At 41.0% G+C, this 20624-nt stretch overlaps 1 protein-coding gene across 2 annotated transcripts in view; it reads left to right on the top strand.

Moving 5' to 3' along the window:
• Positions 1-3819: 3819 nt before the first annotated feature.
• The window catches only part of sptbn4a (spectrin, beta, non-erythrocytic 4a), a 35724-nt gene continuing 18919 nt past the window's right edge, over positions 3820-20624 (top strand). Inside the window, exons 1-4 of one of the 2 annotated variants that reach the window (XM_042009113.1) lie at positions 3820-4497; positions 4720-4874; positions 17419-17682; positions 20343-20576. In XM_042009113.1, coding sequence (XP_041865047.1) covers positions 4752-4874; positions 17419-17682; positions 20343-20576 — 621 coding nt within the window. In that variant the 5' untranslated portion in view covers positions 3820-4497; positions 4720-4751. Of the gene's footprint in view, positions 4875-17418; positions 17683-20342; positions 20577-20624 lie in introns of both variants that reach the window. The other variant, XM_042009112.1, reaches the window with a different exon arrangement.

The raw sequence follows: 20624 nt of genomic DNA, 5'->3' as shown, positions 1-20624 counted from the left end.
ACGAGGATCCAAATTCAGACTCAGGCACATGAGAAAGACAAGTAAAGAACATAAATTAATTTATAAATTCAACTAAAGAACCTTAATTGAAAGAAAATCACTACTAAGGCGAGTACAGCATAAACACACCAAAATCCAAAGTGCAGACGTGAGCATGAGTGAAACAAAACTAACTTGGCATTCAATTAAAAACCAACTTAAAACAAAGACGAGAAGAAGAAAAACCTGATGTACATATACTGAGAATAGTTAATAAAAACTAGAGTCAGATGTGTTGGCAGATCAGAAATTGAGACTAACTGGGAAAAATGGAATAAACCTTAGAATACATTGTGAAAGCAAAAGATAAACAAAATAACACAGATCCCATAGATGATTACACAACTAACATCAGAACTAACGACAGTATCAGAGTAACACAGTAAATGTACAGGAAACGGTACTACTTAAGCATGCATTGTGAGAGGCATCAGCAAATGATAAGTTTATTAGTTCCTTAAAATGTCCATTTCATTACTGAGGCAGCTTTTCATTTGTCCCACTACATGTTAATTATAGATGATAATACACCACAAATACAAACATTAATGTGTGTTTCTGAAAGTCTGATTGGTTTGGATTAAGTTTTATTTTCACATGGTTAAAAAGATTTGAATCATGCCGTCTGCATCAGCATTCTCACAATCTCAGCACGTGTTGTTGCCCATGACCATGCAGAACATAGTGCAAGCTTTAAAAGAGAATCCAAACTTACAGTTAAGACATCACTCCAAACACTTCTAATCTAAATGTGTTTTTGTATTGTTATACACTCGCCTGCCACTTTATCAGATCTACCCTTGCTAGTACTTAGTTGGACCCTTTTTACCTTAAGAACTCTCATCATTCTTGGTGGCATAGATTGAACAACTTGGTGGAAACCTTCCTCAGAGGTTTTCTCCATATTGACATGACAGCATCACACAGTTGCTGCAGGTTTGTCGGCTACATCCATGATGAGAATCTCCCGTTCCACCACATCCCAAAGCTGCTCTACTGGACTGAGATCTGGTGGCTGTGGAGGTCGTTGGAGTCCAGTGAACTCATCGTCATGTTCTAGAAAGCAGGTGGAGGTGATCTGAGCTTTGTGACATGGTGCATTATCCTGCTGGAAGTAGCATCAGAAGATGCTCCACTGTGGTCATAAAGGGATGGACATGGTCAGCAACAATACTCAGGTAGGCTGTGCTGGTTAAACCAGGCCACGTTGGTACTAAGGGGCCCAAAGTGGACCAAGAAAACCTCCCCCCACCATTACACCAGCAGCAGCCTGAAGCGTTGATCCAAGGCAGGATGGATCCATGTTTTCATGATGTTTCCAGCAGATTCTGAGCCGAGCATCTGAATGTGGAGCTGAAATGGAGACTCATCAGACCAGCAACGTTTCTCCATCTTCTATTGTCCAGTGTTGGTGAGTGTGTGTGAATTGTAGCCTCAGTTTCCTGTTCTTAGCTGGCAGGAGGCACCCGGTGTGTCTTCTGCTGCTGCAGCCCATCTGCTTCCAGGCTATACGTGTTGTGTTCAGAGATGCTGTCCTGCAGACTTTGGTAGGAACCAGTGCTTATTGGACTCCCTGTTGCCTTTCTATCATCTCCAACCAGTCTGCCCGTTCTCCTCTGACCTCTGACATGGATCAGACATCCTGGTCCAGACAGCTGTTGCTCTGGATGTTTTCTCTCTTCAGACCGTTCTCTGGAAACGTAGAGATGGTTGTGGGTGAAAATCCCAGGAGATCAGTAGCTTCTGACCAGACCAGGCCACGTTCAAAGTAATTTAAATCTCCTTCCTTCCTCATTCTGAAGCACAGTTTGAACTTCAGGAAGTCGTCTATATGACATGAGTTGCTGCCATGTGATTGATGTGACTGGTTGATGAGCTATTTATGTTAACAAGCAGTTAATCAGGCGTACCTAATAAAGTGGTCAGTGTGTGTAGGAAACAAGTTCATTTCTATAATTGAAAATACTGAGTTAAAAGTGACATTTTTACTCCAAATACCTGCTGCTCTGCAACAACCAACCTTTTCAATCATATACTGAATTTGGGAATACTTATAGGTACTTACTGATACTTACTGGTCTTGATATGGTTTGATGACGTTTTCCTGCTTTGATGGATGATGATGAAAGTCACATTAAAAATGTTGATGTTGTTGTCATGTTATGTTGATACACCGTGTAGAAGATGTTAATTATATAAGATGTGGGATCGGTTGGCTCAAAACTGCAAAAAATCTATTAAATTATGAAGTAAACATAAAAAGCAAAAGAAAATACGCAGCCAGACTGAACAACAAAACTTGGTGGTTTAGGACAGTGCTCCACTTCAGCCTCATCAAACTTTAATCGCTGCTATGCCATGGTGATTCTATTTGTAAAATTGGTATTTTGAAATAACAGTATATGAATTAAAAGTTTAGTCTCCCAGTAAGACCAGGAGAAACTCAACCATGTATTCATCTCCAGTAGACTGGATTACTGTAATGGTCTTTTAAGAGGACTTCCTAAAAAGAGCATTAAACATCTGCAGCTCATCCAGAAAGCTGCTGCTAGAGTTTTAACCAGGACTAAGAGATCTGAACACATCACACCAGTTTTAAAATCTTTACACTGGCTTCCAGTCAGTCACAGAATAGATATTAAAACCCTTCTGATTGCTTACAAATCCCAGAATGGTTTAGGCCCAGAATCCATCTGTGATATGTTCAGAGAATATAAACCTAGCAGAGCTCTTAGAGTCAAAGACGCTGGTCAACTAGTCCAGACCAGAGTCCAGACTAGAGGCCAGACTACAGTCCAGACTAGAGTCCAGACCAGAGTCCAGACTAAACATGGAGAAGCAGCATTTAGCTGTTATGCTGCAAACAAATGGAACAAACTGCCAGTGGAGATTAAACTTTCCCCAAATTTTTAAATCCAGGTTAAAAACATTTTTTTTCTCATGTCTATGCATGAAATCTACACGGTAACTTTTTTAACTTATCTTGCTTTTAATCATTTTAATGTAATTTATTATTTTATTGTGATTATGTGTTGATGCCTTTTACTATTTCTAAATATCTGTAATGTCTTTGTTTTATGTAAAGCACTTTGAATTATCCTGTACATGAAATGTGTTGTACAAATAAACTGCCTTGCCTTGCCTATATAAATAAAAAATGTTTCTGATGCTGCAGCACAAACACAGACTGAGCCAAAGTCAGAAGATTTTTGTTTTGCTATGTAACCGTCATGTTTACCTGTAATTTCAGTGCAGGGTGGTAGTTTCCACATCTGGAGTAAAACGTGCAGGACAGACTTGCAGAAACAGAACTACATGCAGGTTTCCTTAAAGAAGGTGAATGATTGGTGACCTGGACCAGTCGGCTGCACTGTGGAGCATGTGTGCATGCATCCTCCTTCCCTCTCATTCAGCTGTTTTGCCCCCCCCCCCCCCCCCCCCCCCTTCTCCAAAATCCTGATCCCGCTCTTAGTGCAGTCATTTCTAGTGCAGAGAAATGTCCCTGGTGACACTGAGGGATGACGCAGACTCGCTTCCTCGCTCTGTTTCACAACCCCCCCCCCACCCCCCTCCCCCCGCCTTCCTCTTTCCTCTCCTTCCACCTAACACCATCTTTTCCCTCTTTTGACTCGCTCTCCTCCTTCTTTTTTCATTTTGGTACTACCCCTTTCTCCATTTCCTCTCCCAGTCCCCCTCTACCCCCCTCTCGTCTTACTGCCTCCCCTCTCTCCACTCCTTCTCGTGCTCTCTCTCCCTCTCTGCTCCGGCACTGCAGTGCTGATTGTGATTGAACACACATTCGCACACGCACACACACACACACACACACACTGGAGCATAGCTGAGAGGGAAGGACTGCAGCAGCATGCAGCAACCTCGGCTGAGCCGTTCAGGGACTCAAGGAAGGGGAGCTCAGAAGAGAAAATAGTGTGCTATCACAGACCAGCCTGCATGTACATCTTTGCAGAGGTGGGAACGATGCATTTCAAGAGCGGATGGCTTATGTTATCAAGCCTCCTCTGCACTGCCTCTGCATCCTGTTCATCCTGCTCCTCCCACTCCAACTCTTCCTCCTCCTCCTGTCTACAGCATCATTAGATGGGACTACAGGCTGACCAAGACTGGCGAGCAGTGGACCACCAGGTTATGCCCCTACTGAAGGATTCTTCTGTGGCTATGCTACAGCTACACCCTCACTGATGGCTGGATTTTAACTGACATTCGGAGCTAGAAAAATAGCCTTCAAAGTCGCGGGGAATCCTGGATCTGTATGTTACCCTTTACCAGTATTGTCAATGGTGCATTTCTTCTTTTTCTCTGGTTGTTTTTGCCTTTTCTGAGACTGGCTAGCAGGCACTGCAGCATCAGGACCGCAAGATCCATGAAGTGGTAGGGCATGAGGACCCAGGGGCAACCCTAAGGAAGGGCTTGAGTACTTCCATTGCTACCACTGCTGAGGTGCTTATCTTGATTTTTTTTTTTCTTTTTGATTTTCCTCAGAAAAGGGTGTCTGGTGGGGGTTGGGGTGGGTGGTGACAGCACAGGTACCTAAGGCCCTTGCAGAGCCAACCGGGTGGCTCCTGTGTAGACGAGGCAGGCAGGACGTCCTGTGGGAAAGGGGGAAAGAAGGGCTGGCTCAAGCACTGGGCTCCTGATGGTGGCTATTTTTGTCTCCCCTAGCTGAGTGATTGGGACAGCGGGTGGAAGAGAAGATGCTTATGGCCCGAGACACGGCGCGGGATGAGGCTCAAAAGCTACACAGGAAGTGGCTGAAGCACCAGGCCTTTATGGCAGAGCTGGCCCGCAATAAAGAATGGCTGGCCAAGATAGAACAGGTGAGTGGAGGTGACCTGGGGGGGCAGAAAGAGAGCGAGAGAGAAAGAGAGAGACAGCACATGCCAAGGAGAACACATGACTGAGAAACAGTGTTGGTGGTGGGTGTGGTGGTAATACAGTCAAATAGGTGAAAATGGGTAAAATGTCATCACTCAGCTTTCATTTCATCCCTTAGCTCGGGGACATCCTGTTACACTCTCAAGGTTATATTGATAAAGCAGCTGTGTTATTTCCAGTTTTACATTTGCTGTGATCCCCGAGGTTCTTTGGGTCTGATTGCACTTAGGTTTGACTAATCGGGATTTGATTTGGAGGCTACAGTAGATCATACTGAGGACAAGCAAACCTTTCAGTGGTGAAGGCCAGAAGTACAGTGGAGACCGTATGATATCTCTAGCTGACATGTGATCAGTTCACATCATTAAACATTATCTGGTTTGCTTTTTTCGCCCTGGATTCCCATCATGCTTTGCAACACTGACAGAGCAGCATCCCATCCACACAGAATGTTCTCCATGCTTTGACACGCAGGTGGGCTCTTGACATTTGTATCAGTCAATGAGACTCCCGTTCTGCTAATTGCATGGTGCATTTGGCAAGTTTAACTTGCGCTTACATCGCTGCTGTTATCCAGGAAAAATAATTCATGTCAAGCTGCTGACATCAAATCCAGCTGACGACCGTAAAGTCTGCATAAAATGCACTTTTTGCTGTCATTTCATACTTTGATTTTTAAGCTATTCAAACAGATGATGCAGTAATAGATTTGGATTGATCTTTAAAAAAAATAATAAAAACATGGTCTGGTTAAATTAGGAAGTGCTCTTTTACTTTCAGCCCCAAGCATCATGTGAACAGTAGCAAAATGTCAGATGGAAACCTGTTTTTTCTGCTGAAATCCCATAGTTCCCTCATTTTACTTTATACACTAATTATTAGCAGGAAATAAAAGCTGTTGAATGCCTTTTCATGTAACTCGGTGCCAAAAACTACAGAAGGGAAGATTGTTTCTGTCTGGACTTAAGCTCTGCTGATTTTACACATTTGAACAGAAAATGTCTGTAAAGCTTTTCAGGCTCACTCAGATATATTTACATCCATGATACATTCATTATTTAGAAATTCATTACTCTATAGATTCTATACAAACTACTGTGGTGGTATGTGTTGTATTATAAAATATTCATTAGATAGAGTGAAACTAATTATAACCACAGCCCTTGAGCCAATCCAACTCCAGTATTTTACCTAATGTTGAAATCTTCTGTAGCCGTCTTGGTTGTCCATATATGAAATGTCTTTGAAGGTTTAGTATGTTGTAGTCTAGACCGTCTGACTAAGTCAAACACCTGAAGTCAGAATGCAAGGAGTGTAAGATCAGTCCTGACAGGCCTTTGTTGCTTCTTGTGTGTCTTTGTGTTCAGGGTTTGACTCTGAATATATGCAGTCACATGTATTTGTTCTCTCAACAGGATAAATGCTGTGTTTTAGTTGTCTTTCCTCAATTATTGCTGGTTCATTAGTGTGCGACAGTTTTTTCTGTTCATTGCAAGACAGAAATACATTTCCTGCTGGTTTTCTGCTAAAACCTATGGTTCGTCTACAGTTAGCAGCTTTGCATCCAAAATATCTGGGGGATGAGACATGTTCTTCCAGGTCTCACAGCATGGAACATAAAACGTTGTAATATGCCAGTAAACATGAACTAGGACAAAATCTAGATCTGCTCTAGTGACCAAACAGTCAGCAGGGCTGCCGCTGCTAGTCATGGGAATGAGAGTGAAGATCATCTTAAATAATTTTAACTAATACACACGCCAGTGATCTTGTGGACCACGAACGCTAATGTCTGACCAGAAACTGAGATCCTGGTATTGACATGACCTTTTTTTATAGGTTAGAAAGACTCGTAGGAAAGCCTGAAAGCATTTAAAACCCTGAGTGTCTGCTAATAAAAAGGGATTTCTCAGCAAAATTAATGTGACAAAGATCCAGATCAGCATTCTGGTTGTATACGTACAGATTTGTTGTAACCTTTCTTCTTTAATCCAATTTTTACTGTCAACAAGGAGGAAATTATAGTGTAGAATCCTCTACACATGAGGGTTTCTACCAGCTTTTTTCTGTTCAGCCTTAAACCTGGTGATCAGAATTACAATGGCAAGTAAATAGTTAGATCCAGCTATCAATACAAAGCTAATAAACTGAATCACTTTATGTACAAATTTAATTAGCAGGTGTCATTACTAGCTAACATCTAACCTTCATCCACAACACAGACCAAAAGGAGCGCTGTTGTGTTTTTCCATCATCTAACAAGCACTGCAGTCATACGAATTATAAGAAAACGCAGCCAAGCCAGGTTTGTCAATAATCTACATTCTAAAGAAAGCATTTGTACAACACAGTAAAATATGAAATCCACCTCCTTCAAGCTCCATGCCACCTGAACTTTGAGTTGTATTATTTAAATATGATGTGATATAATAAACAAACAAACAAAACCATGTAAACACTGGAGTAATATAAATCTAATCTGGAATAAATGTAGCGCTCTGAACTCACTATGTCTCTTTTATCTAATCTGACTTTGGTTCCCCTATTTTCTTAATCCGTACACAGCTTTTCCACATTTTAGACATTTTCTGTTTTTGAGACATTCCAACGATCCATGGCTGTCGAGACGTTACCAGGCAGCTCTGAGCAGCCTGATGATGTCCGGTTTATTCCCTTTCTCTTTAACAGGACATGTGGTGCATGTGTCCAACACGTCTACATGATAGACACATGCAGTGACATTCAGTGAAAGGATATTTTAAATCTATGTTCTGGTTTTGACTGTTTATAATAAACCATGACATTCTCCTAACTTTTACCAAGTTGAGAATAATATGTAAAACAGAAACAACTGATTCCAAAAATCAACATTAGAATTTTGCAATGAAGCCAAGTTAACTCATTAAGAGAAATCTGCAAACTTTAGTGAGTATTGTGGAAAATAATCCAGTCTTGGGGCTGACCTGGACTGATGTGGAGAGGTGGTTTCAGGCCGGACCATCCACTCTCCCCTGTGACTCCTCGGACAAAGCCAGAGAAGAAACCACTAATGGAAGAAGGCAAAGTAAAAACACAAAAAGAAACCAGGACCAGAATGTAAAAAGTGATGTTTTAGGAAACAAAATGATGTTTTTTAGGGAGAAAGCTTTGCATCTATTTGTTTATTAGTTATATAAGGAAAAGAAAACGTACAGATGTGGTCATGCTGTGTGGCCAGAGGTTGGACAGCCAGGTGTGTCAGTGGATGATAACATTTTTTTTTTTTCTCTAATCCTCCATATAAAAAGCCTTTTGTTTTGTTGTTTTGTAGTCATTTTGCACAATTTATTAGAATATTCAGATTTGGAAGAAATGGTGCTTTGGCATTAATGCATTTTGAAAGATTTACGAGACAGATACCAGTAATTCTTAGCAGAACTCTAAGCTGTATAGTATTGGTGGCTAGATCTTTTTAAACAAAATTTCCAGCAACTTTAACAATTTCAACTTTATCTTTTCGGATAAAGTCAGACTTACTTTGACATGTGCAGCAAGTTCAGTCAGCACTTGACTGAATTTCTGCACCATCGAACCATTAAACCATATTATCTCCACCACCAAAACAGTGAACAGTCATTTCAAGCATTAAAATTGTAATATTTCAAGTTTCTAGATGTTTAAGAAATCCCTTTAATGTTATTCATTTCATGTAGCTCCTCAGAGAAATATGGAGAAATTCTTTTCTTAGAAAAACGTGTCCTCTTGAAATAAAAATGCTTACTTCTTCATCATCAGTATTTGTGCAACCATTCATGTCAAATACCAGAACTTTAAACTGAAAGGACTGACCCTGAGTAAGAAGATGGCTCCTTCGCAGAGGCTGACTGAGCTCCTGCGTGGCCACATGCAGATGGTTAAAAAGCTCATCATGTCTCCATCGCCGTGCTAGCATCACTTCATCTGCCCAAACGCTGTCTCTGACACCTGAGAAACAGGGAAAAGATGACGCTGCGTCCTGCAGCGATCGGAGAACTCTGCGTCCTTTTGGAAGGATTCCTGCCGCGGCCTGCACCTCTGTGCTCTCGCAGTACTTACTCAGCACATGGAGCTCCGGGCCGACCCGTGCACATGGTGGAGATCTGTGGGTGCTTCTCTGTTACAGACTCACACCCGACCTTGTGCCGAGCCTCGCTTTGGGCTCAGGGGTCAGCACTTTTTTTTATAAGCAGCCATCTAGCTTGAGTGCATACTGTAGATTTATATGGGATTAATAAACATGCATTACTTATATGATCAAAAAATAGAGACCTTTTTTCTGGTCAGCTGTCTCCATAAATCCAAAAAACATTGATGTGGATAAAAAGGAAAGGTGGTTGAATTCCTTTTCCCTGCTTTAGAGTTCATGTTGGTTTGTGACACAGTCATGTTAGTGGTGTTTTTTCCTGTAATGACTAATAAAAATGTCCACTTCAGAAAATACATAAACAGTGGTGCATGGCAGTTTTACCCCTTTACAATTTTTTTCTGCATAAATATGGTCTTAAACATCATATTTTGCATATGAATTGAACCCACATAAATATTTTACTGGATCATTTATTAATTAAGGAACATGACCCTATATTTCATTAGTGCTAGGTCAGTTAGAAACCTTGATGACAACTTTCAATTTCACTTGAATTCTATAGCCTCAGTTCCTTAAAAAAAGGACTTTGACTGAGCGAAAGTTATGTTTGGTAGAACCACTTGTGTGCCATTGCCTGCTGTCTTGCTCCAAAACCCACTTTATGGTGGGGTCCAGGCAAATTCAGACGTCCAGACGTTTTCCTTTAAATTTGTTGGTATAATTAATATTTCATTATTCAGTTAATGATAATAAATCATCCTGCAGCAAAATAGTCCCAAACCATTATACTGCTACCACCAAGTTTTACAAACAGGATAAGGTTCTAATACTGGAACACTGTTTTTGTTTTTTATGTTATTAAACATAAAATTCTATCATGGTTTCATTGAGGTTTTTTTCTAAAGGACCTCCAGTTTGTTGACATGATTTTTACCAAGCATTAGACGTTAGATGTCTCCTTCCAACTGTGCAGGCCGTTATTGCTCAGTGTTTTGCTGTTGGTCAAGTCATGGGCATTTACTTTTCAAGCTCATCATAAATCTCTCACCACGTTATTTCTTGGTTCTGGTGGTGCTTCAGCTTTGCTCTGCTTATGAAAAGACAGAGGTCAAAGTGCACAAAAGATTTTATTCTGTAGTAGAGGGAAGTGATTTTCTAGTGCAGCTTTTGTCATTCTGGCCTGTTGTTTTTGACAGTTTGTCTTCTTTGTTATGCAATCAACTGTCGTCAGCCCCTCCAAGCTCCAGCCAACTTGAGGTAACTTTCGACCAATCAGCATTTAATCAACACACAGATACATCTCCAGAGCCTTTGCCTTGTTAGCTTTTTGTAGAACTGCATATCTGTCTGTCTGCGTCAGAAAAGCAGTCGTCCGAAGAGACTGAGAGTGCTGCACATACATACCTCAGAGGAGGTATGAAGCAACCTCCAACCAACATAAGACCGACCCGCAGTTGGTTGGAAATTGTCCCGGGTTTCTTCATGACCTCGTAGATTACTACACATGCTGTGGGAGTGATCTTTGTTGATTGGCCGCTACAGAATAACAGCGGTGCTGAATTTCCTCCATTTGTCCATCTGACTGTGGATTGGTAGAGCCCAAAAATTTGATTTGGTAAGCTTTTCTGACCTGGTGAGCTTCAGTAATGCTTCCTGTAAAATCTTTAGGAATGTCTTTACTCGTGCTATGACACACTTTTGCAAACACGTTATTTTAGGATTGATATGCCTGAAACTCCTGACCTCATTTATCTTTAAATTACACTTTACCACTTGTACATATGCAGTAGTGTATCATTTTGATATATTCCCTATTAGTATATCAGGATGTTTCACCAAAATCAGTGATGCAACAAAACCTCAGGCCACAATGTTTCGTGTTAGCTGGTATACAACTCATACATGTTCTACAGGAGAGTCTAACAACCTGCAAGGCAACGCACACAGGTGGACATCGCGGGAGTCACGTAGCACTGTCTGTGCACATAATTTGTAATATTTATTAGCCAGCACTGGCATCATTAATCACTTATCCATCCATCCATTTTTTATATGCCTTGTCATCTTGTTCAGGGTCGTAGGGAAGCTGGAGCCTGTCCCAGATGTCAAAGGGCAAGAGGCGGGATGGATTCTGGACAGTCTATCACAGGGCTAAAAGCAGACAAATAAGCATGCATGCTTGCACCTACAGTCGATTTATAACTCCCGTTTATTGGATAAGAACACCCAAATACTGTCATTGGCTCCAGGCAACTTCTTGCTCCCTGTGAGGAAACCATCAGCTTACCAAACACATTCAATAACAACAGCTTTAGCTTGGTCGCATCTTCTGGAGGATTTGGTGACACTGAATAAATTAAAGGCGCACTATTTAACTTTTACCATTTTCTCAGTGTCGCGCCCCTATGACGGCTAATTCGGCATCCATCTTGCATCCTACCTGCACTGTGAGCTGTCTCCAGACAGTAAAGACAGTCTTATGTTGGCTCTTAATTCTTGCTCTGTCTTTGGTTCTCTTTTGTTTCCTCTCTTTCTCAATAATGTCCTCTGATGTTTCTTTGCTGAATCAGCCACGATGCGTGTTCAAAATGTTTGTTTACGTCTCCTTGCTACCGTGTGACGTGTGCGTGAAGAGAAACTCAGCTGCAGCGTCGCGGGAGCGGCAGTTTCAGAAATGTACAAAACCAATGTCACTGTACCATCAAGCGAGTTAGAGCGCTACATTTATTCCAGATTAGATTTTTATTACTCCAGTGTTTACATGGTTTTGTTTGTTTGTTTTATATCACATCATATTTAAATAATACAACTCAAACTTCAGGTGGTATGGGGTTTGAAAGAGGTGGATTTCATATTTTACTGTGTTGTAAAAATGCTTTCCTTAGATTTAGTGTTATAAATGTGGTCAGTAAGGAGAAACAGTGGACAGGATCAGTTCATCAGTATTTTTTTGTTTTGTTTTTGGTTGTTTGTTTTGTTTTTGTGTTTGTTTTGTTTTTGTGTTTGTTTTTTGTATATCTTGTTTCTCAATCAGACAAAACATGTTAAGCATGGTAAAATTTAGTCTGTTACACCAACACAGTCTTGATTTGTGGAACTCTTATTAATAATCTGTGGATTTGTTTCTCTTCTTTAATGCCTGCTGGCATAAGAATAACTTAAATAGGAAAACAACAGCCACAAAGTAAAGTAAAGTAAGTAAAGTATTGTCACATTAAACTGTATTTAAAGATTGGAGGGTTTGGTGGAGAATTTAAAAACATTCTTCTGTTTATACCAACACTGTTGTTTTAATAATCCTTTACTTTCTTTTTCACTGTTTGTTTAGGTTTAGAAATGAATATATGTATGTGTTTTGGTTGATATAATGAGGAAAACATCAGACTTATATTAAAGCAATAAACAACTGAAATCTGTATTAATTATTTTAAATGTTTTCTCTACCCACCAACGTCTTTGTATTTAGATAATATAGACAAATCTCAAATTTAAGACTCCAAAAGGAAGTTGGTTGGTTGGCCATGTATCAGCTGTTTTAGGACAAAATGGGGGAAAAGGATCAGAGACTCCAGGTATTTATATATCTATGATGGTGTGGGGGTACATCAGCGTTGAGGGCATGGGTGTCTTGCATATTTATCAAGACACCAATGATGTGGGTTTTATCTGCGATATTTATACTGAAAATGTATAGAGCATCATGAAGGAGAGAATCAGACAGACTTTTAAGCAGCTGAAGGCTTGTTTTCAATGAACATGGACACAGATTCCTCTGAAAATCTCCAACAGTTGGTATCCGCAGCTTCCAAACGAAAAGTATAACTAAAGGTGAGGTTTTTCCTGATTAAAGAAATAAATGAGAATCCAAATGAAGAAGCACTGATGTGCACAGTAAAACTGCGATGTCACACACTCTGGAGTTAAGCTGCATTTTATGTGTTTATAAATCTGAGCTTTACCACGCTCGATTGTGGAAGTGTATCAGCACAAATAAAAGATGCTCTCAGATCCAACATGACACCCTGTTTTAGTCCAGAAAGATCTTCACTGTTTCCGCTTCAGTTTTTGAAAGTCAGAGTAAAGAAAATGTAGAGATTTCCACGTAAACAGATTTTATGTGTTTGATGATAGCTGCTTAAAGCAAAAAGCAAAGAACTGTGTTTTACTTGAATGTAAAGTTAGATGGTTAAACAGTTTTTCACTGGCTTTCTGTTCAGGGTTTTTAGGCCCAGTCTAAAATCCATAATGCATTGGTTTGTGTACTTAAGGTGAGTAAAGGAAACCTCACCCCTAACACACTCTGAAATTATAAATAGAGCCACTACAGAACATTAGCTTCAGGTTAGAAACTAGCTAGAAAATCTTTCTGCCTTCATCACAGAAACACACATAGTTTCCAAAATTTGCTGAAGCTGGGTTCTAAAGTTTAGAAGAGCAATAAGAAGATGAAACACTGAATTAATGTGATGAAGCGTGAAGCTGAAGCACCACCACAGACCTGGCAACACACCAGCAGCGCCGGTGTTGCATATGTTCGAGGTTGGTGGATGCTGTGTGGGTTTGTCAACCACGGTATTGCTCCAGAAACGTCCTCCAGAGTTTCAGCAAAGAGACCACTGCTGTGACGTTGAGACCTGATTCGATTTACTTGTTGATACATTCATTCACAGTCAGAATCAGAATCAGAAATCAGAATGCCATTTACTGTCATTATTCTGTGTATAAAGAGACTGGGAAGCGTCGCCTTTTTTAATGCAGTCAAATCATTTAAAAAAGAAGAGAAAAGACATAAAAAGGGAAAAAAGGATGCTCCATAGGGGTTATCAAATATTAAAAGTACAAAAAAGGTCAAATTTTAAAGTGTTAAAAGTGTAAGTGAAGTTTAAAAATGTGTTGCGCCTGTAAAAATGTTTACAGCTAGAAATTGCAACAAGAGGAAAAGTAAAAAATGTGAAAAACATTTTTCATCTTTTCTCAGTTTTCAGTAACATTTTATCTGTGATTTGATAAGAATGTGGGTTTATTTCTGCTTCTCTCTGACTGAAAGATTTTTGGAAAAATAGTTTTGGATGAATTAAACCTAAAGAAATTTGAGAGTGATTTTTAAAATACCAATGCTTTTCAGCGCACTACAGCCACTATTAATACACCACAAAAACTAAGGCATTTTAAGACATTTTCAAAGGAGGAGCCTTGGAGTCTTTTTGGCATTGAAGTTAAAATGAACACGGCTGTTTGGTGAATCATTCCAACCTCATCCCATCAGCCCGCATGTTGACATGCACCACTGAGACGAACTTCCGTGAACTGTCCGACCTCGACATTTAATGGACTACTGTTGTTCTCTACGTGCACAGGAAGCCAATCAAGTTTGTTCGCCAACGAGTGTCCGACACCTCAATGCAGTGTACTACATACAGTATCTCACAGACGTGAGTACACCCCTCACATTCTTCCAAATATTTTAGAATTTATTTTCATGGGACAACACTATAGAAACTAAACTTTGATATTCTGTATGTCAAGTTTAATTGCTATAGTGTTATCCCAAGAGAAGATATTCTAAAATATTTGCAAAAATGTGAAGGTTGTACTCACTTCTGTGAGATACTGTAAGTAAACATTTACAGCATTTTGCCACGTCTGCCTTCCTCTACGAGAGACTATTGTGCATTCATTGCAATGATATTGTCTTTTAGTTGTTTAAACATTGTCTTGGTGCTCGGTTAGCAAATCAGGGTTTCGTCAGAGCAGTCTGACTGAAGTTGCACTTTAGTGGTTAGGGTTAGTGTGTTTACATTTGGTTTAAAAGTCCAGTTTTGGTCTTCTTCCCAACTTCAAATCTTGACTCTATCAGTGTAGTTAAAGCTAGCTGCTACCAGCATCTGCATCACTCTGGGATCCACTGTTACATTTTTAACCATGGGTTTAATGTTTAGGCTGATCATGTTAGGATTATCCACATCACTGATAGATGTTATGGTCATGAACAGACAGTTTAGTCTTGTAGGGGATTTGCTTTGGCCTTTGTGGGGCTCCAAGTAGGCTCCTAAATGTATGTCTGGGGCTTCTGTTCTCAGTGAGGGGAACCAGAGCTGCTGGTAGGAAAATAACAGCTCGGAATTTGTCATTTTTCTCTCTTTGGTATTAAACCTAGCATGGAGTATCCAATATTTTCCCTAAATTTTCTTAATTTGCAGCATTGAAAGCAGCTGAACCGAGAGCCAGAGGTACATACTGAACTTTGATTATCTCTCAGTGTGTGGGACTAATCACTTACCAAAAATGTTTAGTTGTTACTTGTGCAGAGTAAGGTCAGGACACTCTCTTGTACTTGAAATACTTATTAACTATTATGGTTGAGGTTACCTGTTACAGCTACAGAGTTCATGAATACATGATGCAGCAGAGCTGATTTAAAGCTGCTGATATTTACATCTGGTTTATTAATGGTAAATGTAAGTTACATGTATGAAAACACTGAGGAGTACTAACAGATTAATTACTCTTTAAGAGTAACCAAGCCTGGTTTATAGAGTTCCTCAATAAACAAATGAGGTTCTGTGCAATACACAAAGGAATATTTATGCAGATAATTGGAAATGTATATGAAAGAACTGCAAACCTTCCAGCCCTACTGTAACTCTCACACAGATAACAGTGACACTGTTCATACATTGTTTATACAAGTGGTATAAGACAAGTTCTTTAATCCCACCCACTGTCTCACTATGCCGCATCAGCATTGTGAGAAATCCTGCAGAATTTGGAACACAATGCTGCCATGAGACCATGATTTATCTGTGGTAGCCTTTAAAATATCGCACTGTCAGCCTGGAAAATTCACTTCACAAATGGCCTTTGGATCCAACTGTTCTCGGGCTGTAGCACAGCCCGGCACACCCGCAGCCTCATTCCTGTTCCATAAACCTTTGATTCGCTTGCCTTCCCTTCTTCCTGTAGTCTGCCTTTTCCCCCTCTCTCTTCTCTCCTCCCCGTCTTATTTCTTCTCCCTCTGCTTCTCTCTGTGTGTCAGTAAAGCCGAGAGAAAGCGAGAGAGAGAAAGCGAGAGAGAGAGAGAGAGAGAGAGAGAGACTTGCTTTTTGCTGGCTCTGCATTATGAGAGGGAAAGCAAGGCAAAGGAAAGATAGGAGCAGAGAAGGATGTGAGAGAGCGAGCACTAGCAGCAGTTAAGCAGAGAGCTTGTGCCAAGAGAAGGAATGCAGCACTGCATTATGAAAGCAAAAGGATGTAGGTCCAACTCTGTGAAAAGATAAAGGGGAAGAAACAGGATTTAAGAGATGCACTCCATCACTGGCTGTTATTATAATACAAGCTAAGTAAATACTGAATGTGTCTCCCATTGTTTTATAACACAAGATAGAAAAGCTTGTTTCTTTAAACATTATACAAAAGAACCTGCATTATTTTTATTTTTTATAAAATACAAAGATATCCTAAAGCTGGTGTGGGTATTTTATGACTCTTTTCACAGAGGGGAAACACCCGTTACTTCCCTCCTTGGCATTTGAGGAGACTGGAACAAATCTATCCCTGGAAAAAAAAGAAAAGCTTAATTTAGATGAAAAAAATGCTAAAAGCTTTGATCTTACAGCATCTTCTCATACAGATCCCATCATAAACAAAGCTCAGGATTTAGTGAAGGAATGAGAGCAGAAAAAGCAAAGGCAAAAGACAGAACAGGGGTTTATTAGATGTACCATGCATGATTTTTAGGTCAGCCTAAGGCCAAACGTTGCTTTATACACCTGCTTCTCTGCAAGCAGGGGGGCTCCAGCCTTAGCACAGAGATCTGTTGTGCCGTGTTATTTTGGGGACAAAACCAAATTTAGCTACTCACTCTTTGGCATCATTCTCCCAGTTCCTTCCTGAACTAAAGGACTAGATGTAGTGACACAACATCTACAGGATTATGGCGCTGTAAAGCATGATGTCTATCCAATGTAATGTCAGTACAAGTGTGGGTACGTAATACAGTCGTTTTCTTGGAAGAAAATAGGCTAATAATGATTGCTGTCATAGATTTACTTTAAATCTAAAATGGTGGACAGTTCTCTGCTGCAGTCTTGCAGTTCATAGATTCTTTGTACAACACCAATGAGGCATTAATCACTTCAGCCCATAAGAACCATCCCTTTAAGCAAAAGCTGACATTAAAGCAGTATATGAGGGGAAAGCAAAAGAAAGCACTCAGCCAAGAAATGGCAGTTCCCACTTAATGTCATTTTCAAGCAGTATAAACTTAGACACCTCAAAGATGCATAGACTCACAGCGTATGAACGTCCTGATTATTCTCAGTCTGGGTTCTGTTGTGCATTGCAACAAATAATCTTTAACACTCTCAACCTTCTCCATCTAGGAGGGTCAAGAGCTGATCCAGGAGAAGCCGGAGCTACGTTCAGTAGTGCAACAGAAGCTGGAGGAGATCAGGGAGTGTTGGTCCGACCTTGAGACCACAACTAAGGCCAAGGCCCGCCAGCTCTTTGAAAATAATAAGCCCGAACCGGCAGTTAAGAGCTACTCAGACCTCGACAACCAGCTTTCCCACTTGGAGCAGCAGCCCCCCCAGCTGGAACAGGCGCACCATCTACCCACCTTCAATGAGCAGCTCCAGAAATTCCAGGCAAGTCAGTTATTTTATACCCTGGTTTAAGATTTTTGTGGCTAAGCTGTACAAAAGCATTAAACTTTTAAAAGTATCCGTGCGTTATGCTAGACCAGGGGGGCCCAAGTCCGGTCCTTGAGATCAACCATCCTGCAACTTTTAGATGCAACCCTTCTCCAACACACTTGAATCAAATGACTGGCTCATTACCAGGCCTCTGCAGAGCTGAATGACATGCAGATGACATCTGATTCAAGTGTGTTGGAGAAGGGTTGCATCTAAAAGTTGCAGGATGGTTGATCTCAAGGACCGAACTTGGGCACCCCATGTCTATCAACATGGGTTAGATGTAACATTCCTGCATGTCCTAAACTTTGTTTACTGGGTGACCTAAGTGACATCAATATAGACACTAACAAAGCACACATGGTCCTCACGGCCTTATGTATCGCACATATATTTGGGGGACCTGCGGACATGTTCTTGTCCCTGGGGTGCCTAGCCTTGGTGTTGGGTTGGTGTGGCCAGCAGTGGTTTTGCCTGGGGCGGTCAGGCCCCGTTGGGTTCCTGGGTGGGGCTCTGCTGGGGGGGAATGGGTGGCCCTTGGGCCTGTGTGGTGCCTGCCCTCTGTGCAGCCTGCTCACTGTCGCCCTGTGCTGCCCGGTGCCCGGTGCCCCTGCCCCATCGCACCAGGGGGTTCCAGTCTGGGTGCCCCTCTGCTCTGGTCTGAGTGGGCCGCTGCTCTGTCTGCTTTGGCTGCCTGGGCTTGGTGCTATGTGGACCTGTTGGGCCTTTGGGGCCTCGGGCTCCCCCCTTCCACCGTTGATGCTTCAGGGTGCGGCGTGATCACTGCTCCCTTGCAAGCACACATTTCTTCCTTGTTGCATGGCCACACACACACGTTCACACGCGCATGCTCACAAACGTGCTCATCTCTCCATCTGCTTCTGACTGGATGTTGCTGATGTTTGTGTGTTGGTACGTTTCTCTGCAGGTACGTTTGATGACTACTGTACTTTTTCATATCATCATTATCCTATTTTTTTATGTATCATGTAGTACTTTGGTAGTTTATATTGTGTTTTTTGTTTGTTTTGTTTTTGTTTTTTTGTGGTGTTTTTTTAGGAAGCCTAGAAAACGGTTATTTACACATTTTAATCCTGACCTTTTCTCCATTTTTTTTTTTTTTTCTTTCCCTCTTCCTCTATCTCCCTGTCAGGTTCAGCACTGACATACAAAGACTAAAGAAAATATCAAGGGCAGCCATGTAAATAACGTGTTTCCCTTGGTAGAGCAAATCTGTCAAGCAAAATATGGCACAAAGACCACCATTCTGTATGTTAGGATGTTGGACAGGACAGGGTATAAAAATATGTATACACATATATATATATACATATATATATATATATATATATATATATATAAGTGACCAAGTATATCACAGACCACAGCGTGAAAGTTAGTAGCTGGATAAGCATTAAGAAAGAGGACAAGTATCAGGAGAAACATCCAACAGAGCCATCATGATGGAGAGTTAGCAACATTAGCCAAAGATAGCTAAGGTTGCTTTTGCAGTACTACAGAATTTGCCTTTACATATCAGAGTATTACAAATCTAAAGGTGGATTAGGCCTTTTAAATAGGACCAAAAGCTGAACCAGATGCCCAATAATCAACTGAAAGGTTATTAGTCATATCACACGCTGTTTAACTAAGTGAAGAGAGAGGAAGGGTGAGTCAAAAGATACACGAAAGACAACCTATTAAATTAGACTTACGCTGCACAGTTTCCATAGCTGTCAAGCTATATCTAATTATTGGCCCTGCTGCCTCATACATCAGTGTCCTGATAGCCTGATGTGGATGGTTACCTGCAGTAGAGCTGGCTTTTCAGAGTGACTTGCTATGAGGTATCAGTCTCTCAGGATTCTGGCTTCCCATCTAAAGCTCTGTACAATCTCCAGATACATATCTGTACAATCTAAAATAAACATCACACACTGTAGAACTGAACCCATTCACCTGCACAAAGGTGCATATAGGAGGGGCTACGGTATAACTCTTAGTCAGAAAAACTGCAGGAGGTTGTGCAACTTACATGTCAAAATGTAAATGTACCGAATATCACAACAAAGGTAAACGAACTTTAACGAATCTTCAAAGAACTGACTGTCATCTATACCGTGCATGTTGCAGAGACAATCCGCCGTGTCAAATGTTGTGCATGCACTTTGTGAATAACACAAATTGCCCATTGCGCTGAAGGGATAGTGCTTTACTTTGTCCTAGTTTTTCTGCTCTGCTTCAGTTGTGTAAAAAAAAAGACTTTTTTTTACTGATCCAGTTCACATTTACTTTAACCAACAGGATTATTTCTCCCTTCACAGTTTCAGAAATGTTTGGGTAACCCTGACACAATGCTTTTGACAAACTGGTCAGTTCAACCTCTTGTAGTTTATGTAATTTTTCAGCTGTGTCATGTGTCCACGGTGGCTACTGTAATGTTGTTTTACACAGCATTCAGTGGCATTAAAAGATACTCCATTTGCTTTTTGTTTAAAGTGAGGCGAACATTACATAACCTTGAAATGTTCATGTAGGAAAACAGCTGATTGGTTTTGTTTGTTCATCCTTCACATGTCTGTAACATGACCTTCCACTTCCTTCCGGTGCAGGCTATGGAGTCCCAGATAGGGGACTTCTACAAGGATGTGGGGGAGCTGGGAAGTTTGCAGGGGCTCTGCCTACCCCAGCAAGGCCTGATGGCTGGTGACAAGGAGGGCGGCGAGCAGTCAGGCGTGGTGGAGACCCGCATTGTCCGCCTCATTGAGCCCCTGAAGGAGAGACGCCGCATCCTGCTGGCCTCCAAGGAGATGCACCAAGTCGCCCAGGACCTGGAGGATGAGATAGTGAGTGTCACACTTCATTTCCCTGAGTTTCGTGACCTTCACTTTAAG

The sequence above is a fragment of the Melanotaenia boesemani genome, chromosome 15 (assembly GCF_017639745.1).
Source record: "Melanotaenia boesemani isolate fMelBoe1 chromosome 15, fMelBoe1.pri, whole genome shotgun sequence".
Taxonomy (NCBI): domain Eukaryota; kingdom Metazoa; phylum Chordata; class Actinopteri; order Atheriniformes; family Melanotaeniidae; genus Melanotaenia; species Melanotaenia boesemani.
Note: the sequence above shows the minus strand (reverse complement) of the source record. Positions and strands in the feature narration are given on the sequence as shown.